Source organism: Tursiops truncatus, chromosome 17, assembly GCF_011762595.2.
Source record: "Tursiops truncatus isolate mTurTru1 chromosome 17, mTurTru1.mat.Y, whole genome shotgun sequence".
Classification (NCBI taxonomy): domain Eukaryota; kingdom Metazoa; phylum Chordata; class Mammalia; order Artiodactyla; family Delphinidae; genus Tursiops; species Tursiops truncatus.
In genome coordinates, this window is record NC_047050.1 from 8,008,764 (window position 1) to 8,021,875 (window position 13,112).

General features: G+C 48.8%; 1 protein-coding gene across 1 annotated transcript in view; it reads left to right on the forward strand.

Moving 5' to 3' along the window:
- Positions 1 to 8,191: 8,191 nt before the first annotated feature.
- The window catches only part of LOC109548309 (uncharacterized), a 54,423-nt gene continuing 49,502 nt past the window's right edge, over positions 8,192 to 13,112 (forward strand). Inside the window, exons 1-2 of the mRNA XM_073794766.1 lie at positions 8,192 to 8,202; positions 8,958 to 9,522. Of these exons, the coding sequence (XP_073650867.1) occupies positions 8,192 to 8,202; positions 8,958 to 9,522 (576 nt within the window). The remainder of the gene's footprint in view (positions 8,203 to 8,957; positions 9,523 to 13,112) is intronic.

A 13,112-nucleotide genomic window follows, 5' to 3' on the forward strand; every position in this document is an offset into this window, starting at 1 on the left:
CACCTTGCTTTTATGACACAGTCTCAGAAGTCCTGTAGCACCATGACTGCCAAACTCGTTGGTCAGCCAGTGACTACGTTTGGGCTGGGTTCAAAGGGAGGGCATACAGACTGCTAGCTCTCCGTGGCAGGACTGTCAAACCACTTGCAGACATATTTTCAAAGCAGCACACCTCTCTAAGACAATGTTAATATATTCTTTGGTGTGACTCTAAACACATGCTTTTTTTAAATGATCCTGATCGAACAATTCGTTTAAAGAGTGTGAAAGCACATGTATATTGCAAAGCTCCACTGTAGATCAGGGCATTTCACAAGATACCGTGAACAGTACGGCGCCTTTGTGTATATCCAGTTGGCCCAATTCATGCCGAGCGTCCTGTGGTTAGTGAATAAAGAGTTGCAGAGTGAACGGATGAATATATAATGCGTTAGTTCACGTATCTGTCATCAATCAAAAAAACTCTTACGCCAAATAGATTAGAAGCCAACAGAATGAATAATAACGTGGCATCCTGGGTGAGGAAACATGTTTCTAAATTATAATTAGTATTGCATTTGTTTTTCTTTGTTTTCTTTGTACATATGATCTCGTTAAAAGGTAGTTACATATATTCACAATAATGCCTGATGGGGTGAAGGAAGGCAGAGGAAGACAACATTTTCTGAAGAGTTTTAAGAGGCTCCAGGGCAAGGGTTTGAAATGTACAGGCTGCAGGGCCCCCCTCCCTGACTTCACTGCTGATGGAAGGAACATTGGGATTCTCTCAGAAGCCTGGAAGCTAGTTGCCATGGGGCTCCTTGGTGATCCCCCTGGGCCTCTACCTTTCTCTGCAAAATTGATGCCAAGGCAGAGGCCTAAGACGTTTCCAAAATTCCAGGTGCATCAAATCATAATAATTTCACTATTCGTGAGGTTAGAAGGAGTTCTGGCTCAGGGCTTGTTTCAGGCCTGAATGTTCTGAACCCTTCTCTACTTCTAGGTTAGCCCTGGGTGTGCCCACCTGCATACCTGGGGATTGTTCTACACAAGGGTCACGCGCCTAATCCCCAGGCAGGGGTCCCCGCGATGACTACTCCCCACTCTATGTCCCCCTCTGATGACCCAGTGTTTTTCTCTGGGGAGGTAATTTCCGTCTGTGGCTCTGCGCTGAGGTGTTATCACAGCAACGGTGTGCACATACCGCTTGACACCAGAGCTTTTTCACCTGAGCGTGTTTGCATTTGAGGAGGTTCCCTCTGGTAGCAGAAGGGAGAGTGATTCAAGACAGGAATAAAGACACAGACCTACTAGAGCATGGACTTGAGGACACAGGGAGTGGGAAGGGTGAGCTGTGACAAAGCGAGAGAGAGGCATGGACATATATACACTACCAAACGTAAGGTAGATAGCTAGTGGGAAGCAGCCGCATAGCACAGGGAGATCAGCTCGGTGCTTTGTGACCACCTGCAGGGGTGGCATAGGGAGGGTGGGAGGGAGGGAGACGAAAGAGGGAGGGGATATGGGAACATATGTATATGTGTAACTGATTCACCTTGTTATAAAGCAGAAACTAACACACCATTGTGGAGCAATTACACTCCAATAAAGATGTAAAAAAAAAGAAAAGAAAGAAAGAAAGAACTGTGCTTGCTGCTGACTCCCGGTAGGCACCTGCATCGGGCAAGGGTCAGGCTAGAGCTTCAAATGCTTTCGTCCTTATGACCCTGTGATTCTTTCACTCGTGGGGAGATTTCGTGTGTCCTTCTTTGCGGTAAGTGAAACCACAGTGTGAGAAACCAGCCCTAAATTGGCCCAGTCTTCTGGCCTGGGAGCCCTTTGGGAGGGATCTGGGCAGCTGGGCTGGGATCGGCTGCTGGTGGTGATGAAAAGTGACACAGGTGTTGTGGGCAGGTCAGGAGCGAGAGCCTGGAACCAAAGACACTCTGGCCAGGCCCAGAAAGGTGTTCCCGGAAAGCTCTGGAAGCTGGAGACGCACCGGCTGAGGGCGACTCAGTCATGTGAGGGGGGCTGAGGCTGGTGGGACGGGGCTGGCGTTTGGCGCAGGTGGATCCCTGCCCCCAAGAAGCAGTTGCCCCAGTTTTCACAAAAGAGAAGAGAGAACCCTTGTCGGTGTCCTTCCTTCCATCAGAGACACTGCATCTTGTAGCACCTGCCCTTCTGTGCGGCAGAGCCCCGCCTACTTGTCAGTTTTTCTCACGGGATCGACCTGTCCATGGGCGTACTTAGTGGCGAGACTCCCGGGGCTGATCCAGGGCTGTTACCCCCAGGCTAGCGGCTGCTCAGCCAACTGGACGCCTCCGATGCCCTGGGAGCGGGCTGGGGTTCGCTCCTGTGATGGGGCCTCCAGTGTCCCTGCTGGACTCGATGCCCGACTCCCATGATGCCGGAGGGGGTGGCTTAGGGTGCACGCGGCATGTCATTAGCGCAGCGTGACGCAGGGCACGTGGTTTCATCCTCCACGGGGGATGCATGACCCTCCTGTTGCCATTTAGCCAAGCACGAGATGCAGCTTTTGTGGGGTGCGCCTCACACAGGACACTCTTCCCTTTCAGAAAGGCCTGAGCAGCGTGGCTCTTTTTATGGAAATCAGTGAGATTCTGAATTGGAAGAGTGACAACTGCCAGCATCCAAGTCCTGCGAGAACCAGCGTCCTTCTACTGCACCGTGGGGGGGGTCTCGTGTCAGCCTGGAGGTTAGAGCTTTTATGCACGTGAAGCATCAACTGAGGGCCAGGTGCTGTGCTTGGTCCCGGAGACACCAAGAGAGATTGCCCTCGAAGACCTAGTAGCCTATGGGGAAGGCAGACCGGAAAGCAAATAATTTCGATGGAGTTAAATACATGCCAGAGAGACAGATGTAAAAAGATACAGCGGTGGAATGGAGAGGAATCACATCAGTTCTGCACAGGAGGCAGCGCTAAGGAAATCTCCCCAGCAGACGTGGGTGCTGAGTGAGTATAGATCAGCCATGTGGACAAAGGGGCACGAATCCAGGAAGAAGACACGGCACGTGCAGAGGCGTGACAGCACAGAACAGCATGTTTCTTGATGTTGCAAGTCGTTCTTTGTGACTCGTAATCAGCGTGGCGGGGGGGCGGGGGGTGGGCAGCAGGATGTAGACAGTCAGGCAGGGGGCAGGTCACGGGGACCTTTCTCCCTGCAGTGAAGCAACATCTTGGAGGGCTTTGGGTCTGGGAGTCACAGAGTGACTCTGCTAAAGAGTTTGGAGGTCACTCTGGCAAAATACGTTGGAAGGATTGCAAGGGGCGAGACTGGAGTTTGCTAGCCCAGGTGTAGGAGGCCTTTGTGATGCAGAGTCCTAGGGATGGAGGCTGGGGAAGGCACCAGCTAGGGGGACAGTTCAAGGGCGCTGTTGGGTGGCAAGGGTGGACACCACAGGCTCTCACGGCCAGCTGCAGAATATGAGGGAGAGAAGGGGAGAATGATGTTCTCGAGGTCTGAATTGGGCGACCAGGTGCATCGTGGTGCTGACAAGCCGGGAGAGGTGTCTAGAAGTGGCTTGTTTCCGGTTGAGGTGGTCAAGTGTGTGGGGCAGGGAGAAAAAGTAGAGATAATGAGTTCAGTGGAGCTTAGCTTTGGACACGGTGCCCGTGAGGTGTTTATGGGGTGTTCAGGGGCAGCGTCCAGCAGGCAGCTGGGTACACGTCATTAGCATATGTAGTGTATGGAAATCCAACTGCACCCAGCACATAGATACAGAGATAGGGAGGTCCAGGGAGAGGAGACACTAGTTTAAAAAGTGTTGTTTGTGCCACTCTGCTCACGAGCATATGCCCAGTGGGAAGCAGCCGGTGCAGGCATTATCCGTCCGTTTTCTCAGTGGAGCCAGGGGCCTTTCAGAGTGTGAGGGTCGGCCTGATGGTATTCTGGGGCAGGGGTTTAATGGTTCTAGGAATTCCCTGGCCGTCCAGTGGTTAAGACTCCACGCCCTCGCTGCCAAGGGCCCGGGGTCAAGCCAGGGCCGGGGAACTAAGATTCCACAAGCAGCGTGGCTAAAAATTTTTTTTAGAAAGAATATTTCATGACATGTGAAAATTATATGAAATTCAAATTTCAGGGTTTATAAGTAAACTTTTAGGGGACTGCAGCAACACTCTTTTTGGTTGGTGAGTTATCTATGGCCACTTTAGCGATATACTAGCAAAGTTAAGAAAGAGACAGTTTTGCTCCCAAAGATTTTTACTATTTTGCTTTTTACAGATGAAGCGTGATGATCCCTGCTCTAGGGACTAAAGACACATTGCTTTAGTAACATACCACTAAGCACAAGCCAAACTCAGTATGCATTTGTACACATATGTTACTGTACATGCATGTATAGAAAAATCCTTGTATATTTTGTGAATGATTTAAGGAATTCTCAAGGGTATTTTTAGTTAGATGCAATTTTGCCACATATGCTGGCTTCAAAACATCTTTGCCATGTAAAGTATCTGGGATGGAGATATCTGAGAATCAATAGACTAAAATCTGTGTTAGTTTCCTATTGCTACCATAACTAATTGGCACAAACTTCATGGCTTAAAATGATACAACTTTATGCGCTTCCAGTTCTGGAGGTCAGAATTCCAAAACAGGTCTCACTAGGCTAAAATCAAGGTGTTGTCAGGGCTTTTCTGGGGTCCTAGGTACACATTTTCTTGCTTTTCCCACTTTTAGTGGTTGCCCAAATTCCTTGGCTTGTGGCCCCTTCTCCATCTTCAAAGCAGCAACCACAGTGGAGTCTTTGTCACATCACACCAGTCTGGCACTGACTCTTCTGTCTCACCCTTTTACTTATAGGACATTGGGTCCACTGGATAATCCAGGATATCCTTCCTATCTCAAGGTCAGCTGATTAGCAACTGTAATCCCCCTTTGCCATGTGATGTAACACGGCCACAGGTTATGGAAGTTAGGATGTAGACATCCTTGGAGGACCATTATTTTGCCATATTCCATGAATGGAGATATACATTTGGGAATCAACTGCCTTGGGGTGGTATTTAGAAGCAAGAGCGTGGATGGCATCCTGGAAAGTACATAAAACAAAAAGAGCCCTAAGGAAAAATCCTTGATGTACACCTGGATTTAAGTGGCACAAGAAGATGATCCTGAAAGGCAGACTGAAGTTGGAGGAGGGCAAGGAAAGTATGTAATCAAGAAAGCCAGGAGAAAAGTGGTCCAAGGAGGGGGGCAAATGCTCCCTTGAAGATTCAGATGGAAGAGTGCCCATTAGATTTGGCAGTTAGCAGTGGCAGTGTTGCCTGATGGCCTGGGGAGGCCCATAGTCCATGCACCTGAACCCTTCCAAACGCCTGCGATCTGTCTGGGGGTCAAGAGTGGAGTACGCCATGTCAGCCTAACGTGAATTGCCATTTTCCCGTTCGGTTCAGCGCGAGGGCTTGATTCAATTTGTGTCCATGAGAAGCGATCACAGGAATGCAATTTTGGCTGGGAATCCTGGGAAAGATTTTAATGTAAGAATTTGCCAGGCCTTTAGCCTCAGTAGCCTTCTTTAGACCCCGGTGAAAAGGACTCATGGTAACGGAGACTATGCGAAGGAGAAAGGGAGAGAGGAGACAGAGCACGAGAAAGGAGGGGCTGAGAAAGAGAAATTGGTCCTGGTGACATCATTCGAGCCCTGATCAAGCCAGGTTTAGACTTCTCGCTTTTGGAACCAATATATTTGTTTTTATCTTGCAATGTATTTGTGTTTATTTCAACTGGAGCCAGGCTTCCTGTCACTTAAACCAAATGAGCCCTAACACACCTAGAGGCCTCTGGAGTTTTTTGCACGTGCAGAGTCGGTGAGTAGAGGCGTAAAAATGCATTTCACGGGCTTCCCTGGTGGCGCAGTGGTTGAGAGTCCGCCTGCCGATGCAGGGGACGCGGGTTCGTGGCCCGGTCCGGGAGGATCCCACATGCTGCAGAGCGGCTGGGCCCGTGAGCCATGGCCGCTGAGCCTGCGCGTCCGGAGCCTGTGCTCCGCAACGGGAGAGACCACAACAGTGAGAGGCCCGCGTACCGCAAAAAAAAAAGCATTTCACAACAGAAAAGTAACTCTACTAGAGGTTACATGCCTTGGGGACCACTGTAAGTTAAGGATGAAGCCACTGGGGTTGCTCAGGGGCCGCTCCAGTGCCGGTCCTTACTCTTCTGGGCTCTCCCGCTGACTCTGGCTACAACTGCTGGGGGCAGCGGTACTCCAAGTACGAGCTCCACACCAACAGCATCCGCATCCCTTGGCAACTGGTTAGAAACCAAAATTCTTGATCTCCCCAGTCCTACTGAATCAGGAACTCCAGGGATTTCGAGCCACAGTTGTCTGCATTTTAATGACCCTCCAAGTGATTGTGATGGACACCGAAGTTTGAGAACCACTGCTCTCAGGCTGCTATTTCTGACTCTTGCCAGGTATGGTATCACCGGAGGGTCATGTGGGATGCGTGTGGAGTTCAGTGGATGTTGATGTCGAAGACTTGAGATTTGATTTCCCCTGCTGACACTGTAACAGGGAAGGGCCAAATCTGATTATACGTTGGATCTGTTTCTTTCACTTTAACCTTTGCTTTCCGCTGCTTTTGTTCAGGAAAAGGATACTGTCTCTACATAATGGCCTGCCTCGGGGCACCCTGCCCCTCTGCCTGAAAGCTAAACCAAAGTGCCTTTGTTCAGGGAAACCCTGTCCACCTGTGGATGGCTGCAACAAAGAAGAAATTAACACATCCCCTCCCCGAGGCTGGCCATTCCCGGCGATATTTGCAAAACTTATGGTTTTTACTTTACTTCCTCATCTCCTCCCCCTCTCTGTGCTATAAAAGAAACTGGCATCCAAACCCCGATAAGATGGTTGTTTTGAGACTTTAGTCCGCCATCTTCTCGGTCTGCCGGCTTAACGAATAAAGTCGTCTTCCTTGCCTCAATTGATTGGCCTGTCGTGTGGCGGGCGAGCAGAGCGAACTTGGACTCGGTAAAAACGTGGCTCAGATTCTTAGCTCTAAGCTCCTGGTTCACTGCAGCACCATTTTGTGAAATAAAGTTGAGACACAAGTCTGGGTTTCCCTGAAACACCAAAGTACACAGATTTGTGAGCTTGGGTTCCTTCTCTAAAGACTGTAATAGTCGATTAGATCTCTTTAATCACCGCTGTTTAATCCTACTGATGCCTAAGGAAGTGTGACACAGGGACGGAACGTGATGAATGAAGTAGCATCTCAAATTTCCTAGTAACGTGGGGTATATGAAAGTGGACCTCACCTATATAAGATGGGAAATGAGACTCTTCAATTACTGTTCCCCATCAGACCTAGGACTTGCCCAGACTGGGAGCTATGAAGGGGTCTGAATTATAGGTGACCCTTAATATTCAAGGGGGCCTGTTTCAGAGGTGGAGAAATCCACCGGTACTCCCAAGATGGAGAGGAGAATGATCGTTAGACGGGCTAGACCACTTCACTCAGAGGTGGGAGGTTAGTTCCTACTTGTGCCAGGTGCTTTGGCCTTTCTTCTCAAAGCAGAGCAAACGTTAACGTAATGCGAAAATATAGGCTTAAAGTCATGGAGCCCGGCTCTGAATCTTAGGGCTGTCACTTAGTTGCTGTGTGACCTCAGGTATGGAACCAAATCTATCTGAGCCTCAATTTCCCATTGAGAAAATGGGGAGCGTGATCTTCTGTGGTTGGCATGGGGTTCAGCAGTGATGTGAACGGCACTTGGCACGTACAAGGGACTCAGGCAATTTTCCTCTCTCTAAGCCCCTCTGCGGAGCTCCCACACTCTCTCCTTTCCTTGTGTGCCTAGTGTCCTAATAGCTCTCTCCTGGGTCTCAATTCTTGTACTCCTGCCAGACCTGTCCTCTGCCAAGTTCCCAGAACCTCTTCCCAGACCCTTCCCAGAGGTCTCCAGAACCTCTCTCTCCTCTCCTCCAAAAATCACTTCCCTTTTCACAGGTAGCTAGGCTTGGAGTGGCCAGCATCATCTAATTTAAAAAGTTGAAGGTCCAGGTGAACTGGACTGGCCTAAGCCTCCCAGGAGGTGACGCGGTGTCCTTCCCAACCACCACAGGAGCAGATTAAGTCATAAGGCTCTCAGCTGGCAGGCACAAGGAGATGGATGGGGCAGGTAGGTGCTTCTGGGACCCCTCTGGTGTGTGCATTCTTTCCTGCCTTCATTCATTCACTCATGCAATGAACATCTGGTGAGTCTCAAGTGTCTCCAGGTACTGTGCAGGCTGTACGGGATGGAAAGATGACTCAGTCCTGGAATTCAAGAAGCTCATACACAGAGGGCAGACAGACTCCTAAGCAGACACTTAGGAAACTCCTGAAGGAGAAGAGGCCTTCCGGAAGGCTTGAGTCTGGATAAATAAACAGATGAAGGGGCCAGGAGAGGGTCTAGTAGGTAAAGGGATTAGCACTACCACTGGCAGAAATCAGACACAGGGTGTGCACGGGAGAGCCCCAGGGGTTCCATCGCTGGTTTGTGAAGCTTGAGAAGATGCTTGAAGAGGAAGCAGAGAGCTGGGCAGAGGCCCGCTGACGTACCTAGGGAGCCCCTTGAAGCATTCACTGGGCAGGAAGTGGCTGATCAGAGAGAACTAAATTTCTATCTAACATTTCTGGAGTGCTTACCCCATGCCTAGCACTGTACGAAGAGCTTTATGTTAATTGAGTCATTTAATGTAGATTTCCTTGGGTTGAGTGGAGGATGGACTTGGGGAGGAGAGCTGGCGGGGGAGAGGCAAGTTGGGGTGTCTGACGGGGAATAGTGCCAGGAACGCAGCCTGAAGGGCGGGGACAGCAGCCGGCCAGGCGGGCGGGGCTGGGTCCCCTCAGGGAGTGCTCCTTGGCGGGGATGGTGGTTCCCAGCTGGGGTGAATGTGTGGTTTATCACTGGACCCTGAATCTGGAAATTTTGTATATAGGCCCCAGGTGTTTTTTCGCTCTTTCCTAGTAGCAACCCTCCCCCACGCCCCCAACTCACACGTATCTTCGTTCCACAAGCAAATCTCTTTCAGGCAGGAAAGTCCTCGGCGGCAGTGGCTTTCTTCATCTGTGTACTGACAGCCTGGGAGCGGGTGGCAGCGGCCACGCGGCGGAAAGAAAGAGCAGCTGAGCATCCATCCGGTGAGGTCCGATGCCCTCGAAGGCGGTGGATTTCTGCTGTGCCCCCTTGTATGCAGCTACACACCCCTTGGCGCCGTCTCCCTTCCCGCGTAGGTGACCCCTCTCCGTTCAGCCGCTCGGTGGCTGCGGGCCTCCGCCCAGCAGAGGGCAGCGTTGAGACACCGACGGCGCCGGCGCCCGGGGGCCACGCCAGGAAGCCGAGCGTCAGGACCCACGCTCGCTGCAGGCGCCAAGCTTTCAAGCAATTCCCCGGGAGCCCTTCCAGCCGCGTGACGGTGCCCCGGAAAGGAGCTGGTGACAGGAATGAAATATTCAACAAATCTGTTCCGCAGAATGAAAATGAGTTGTCGTTTAGCATTTTATCATCTGGTGACACACTCTTCCCGCTTAAGGTTGGTGCAGGAGCCGGTGAACGTCGGCCGCGGGCCCCCAGCCCCTCTCCCCAGCGCCAAGCACCCTCTCTGGGGCCGCTGCCAGCGGCGGACAAGGGGCAGCGGACCCGGGACCCGGGCGGGCGGGAAGGCAGGCGGCTGCATTAAGGAGCCTGAGGATGCAGGCACATTTCCAGAGGCTGTGCTCTAGAAGGCAGCAAAGCGTCACAGCCTGATGAAGGGAGAGAAGCAGAAAGTGAGGGGAGACAGGCAGCCTTGATCTTTCCATTGGCGACAGGTGTCTCCTCTCATACTGATTCCGTTGATTAGCAGAGAGAAACGTTTAGCAGTTTCTTTGTCCTTCATCATCTCCATTGACTTGCCATTCTTCACCCCTGCTTGTGACTGTGCTGCAGCAGATTCCTGGGCACACCTTCGAGGCTGAAAGTGACCCTGAATCCTCCCCTATTTGGCCAGAAGGGTGAGACTCATTCTGTGTCCATTTTCTGCCTTTTACTAATTTCATCATTTCACTTATTTGAGCTCATCAGAGCTCCCGTTTTCTCAGATGCAAAATGGGGTAATAATAAGAGTTGTTTCGTCATGTGTGCACATGTACATAAAGTACAACGAGGTGTCAAAAACACCTGCAGCATAGTAGGTCCTCCGAAATATCAGCCCTCCCCCTACTCCTCTGCTTCCTCTTTTCGGTCTCCTTCTTTTCTTCAAATAACCTCATCTAAACATGGAGACAAGTGGAACTTTTACTCTATGACCTCAGTTGTATTTCAACTCACTTAAGAACAATCGCAGCATTCAGAAAATAGCATGTATATGATACATATTTCTAATATTTTATTTCTGTATTTATCTATTTGTTGAATACTGGTGTATTAACCAGTTTTGACTATATATATATATATATCATCAACATGACTGTAGGGTCTTTATAAAGCCCCGAGTTAAAAGCATACTTTATATATTGTTTGGGGGACATACCTAATTAGGTAGGCGCAACCCATATTTGAGTTCCTTTCCTGGTGATGGGATGGATCATAAGATCATCAGCCCTTGCAAAAAGGTGACTGAAACAGGACTTCCTCCTTTTGAGAATGTCCCCTTCACAAGATGGAAGGTTTCTCAGTCAAGCTTAAAGGAGAAGGGGCGTTGCTTGTCCGTGTGGAATCCCCCCCCCCTCCCCGGCCTGAGGCAGGAAGTGAATCACGTGTTCCCGATAAAAACCCTAAGACAGGCTTAGGGGAAAGAGCGAATCACAAGCGAGGGCTGGAAATAACCGGACTTCGGCTGGACCCCTCACTCAGTGAAAACAGAGCTGCCGATAGATTTTCCACTTGTTTTGGCGACAGTTCTATTTCTAGGAAGTTAAAAGAAGCAACAATGGATATTGCTGCTGTGGAATTATTTCAGATCGAAGAGGGAATACTTTGTAATTATAAAAACCTTGGGTGTGAAAGAGAATGTCATCTGAAGCTTAAAGAAATTTCTTACCATAGTGCTTAGACCAGGCACATATGAATTTAGAAATTTAATTTTCAAAATATCCTAAAAAGATAGGTGTAAAATCTCATTTTTTTCTTTTTTAAAGATTTTTAAAATTGCAGTAACATCGGCTTATAACATGATGTAAGTTTCATGTGTAAAACATTATATGTCTATTTCTGTATACCCACCAAAAATTTAGTTTCCATCCATCACCATACAGTTGACCCCCTTTACGCATTTCGCCCACCCCCCTGCCCCTTCCCCTCTGGCAACCACTACTCTGTTCTCTGTGTCTATGTGTTTGTTTTCATTTGGTTTGGTTCACTTTTTTTTTTAATATTCCGCATATGAGTGCCATTGTGCTGTATTTGTCTTTCATTTATTTCTTATATAGGTTTCCTTTCTATCACTTTCCGCTTTACTCTTGGGGAACTTCTCTATATCCTCAAATAAAAGGTATGAACAAGAAAAACAATACACGAAAAGCAATAAATGGAGAAGTGTTCAATTCCTTTTTTCTACCTCAATTTTTTTTAGGGATGAGAATCTTACTGGAAATGGGGGAACTGATGACCATAAAAGGAACCCAACATTAGATCAATGATTGTAAAAGCGAGGCTGTTATGGGTTCTAAGTTTCTAAGTCTCTGGCCCCAAATGGATTGCACCTTAGGACATTGAGAAAAACCCTTCATTTCCCACTGCAGCAGCACTGTCAGCAACCTCTGGGGGATCCTGGAACATGATCCAGGGATTAAAGTTGGAATTTTCAAGGGGAAAATAAAAATATGTGTTCCATAAACTGGTGAGCCCATATGTAGAACAGCAAGATTCTAGAACACGTATTTAGAACAGAGTTTCAGAAGGAGAGTTTTTGAGAATTCAGATTCAAGACTCAGCACCGGTTTAATACCACAATGGCCTTCTTTCTTTGTTCGCTGGGTCTTGAATGAATGTATAAGTGTATTTGGATTTCAGCAAGTGTCTTGCATATTTCTCTTTTCTGTGGACTGGCTCATTATATTTTAGTTGGGTTGATACTGCTTGACTGTCCACAGTCCTTCCCTGTCCCCTCCTGGGAGATGTTTATATCATGAGTTGGATCTGGATGTTGGTGTCATGCTTATCAAATCTGAGAGTGAAATGTAGGACAGTTAAAATCCTAATGACAATATCTGCACTAAAAAAAAAAGAAAATATCGGGCTTCCCTGGTGGCGCAGTAGTTGAGAGTCCACCTGCTGATGCAGGGGACACGGGTTCGTGCCCCGGTCTGGGAAGATCCCACATGCCGTGGAGCGGCTCGGCCTGTGAGCCGTGGCTGCTGAGCCTGCGCGTCTGGAGCCTGTGGTCCGCAATGGGAGAGGCCACAACGGTGAGAGGCACGCGTACCACAAAAAAAAAAAAAAAAAGAAAAGAAAAGAAAATATTAATCAGGTAGCAAAATGGCTTTAACAGAAAAAGGGTGAGACCCAGGTCCTCCTCTTGACTACCCCTCCCCACCCAAAATGACAAAGTGACAGGATACTAGTGATGACACTCGGCAACAGCGCATGTGCTAGACTTCCTGTACTTAGTTGGCTGAGGGCTTAATGGGAGGACTAATGAATACAGGTTGTCAAAGCCGATGGCCACTTTGGCACCCCAATGTCTGGAAGCACAGAAGTCTAGTTAATGGTAGGATGGAGTCCAGAACAAGAGAGTGAGTGCATGGACCCACCCCTCCTGTATCTGTCAGACCAAATTTAAAGTGGACTCTCCAGTTTTGAACACTATATTTTAAGAGCAACACTGAGGGACAGATTTGTACGTTTGAAATGATAGAGGAATATCGATGTTTAACCAAGAGGAAAGAAGACAGCTGTGTCTGCGTGCGTGAGTGTCATGGTATCTGTCTTCAAATTTGAGCAGAGGCCGAGGCAAGAGGGCTGGAAATATGCTGTGTGATTCCAGGAACATTCACGTTGCAGGTCATATGTCGCCTTAGCCCTTCATAACCCCTCACAGAAAGCCCCTCCTCCCGGGCCCACACTATCTCATCATCCTGTTTCATTTCCTCTATAAGGCTTAGCACGAGTTGAAATTTTTGTTCATTTGTTTTCTTTTTTTTT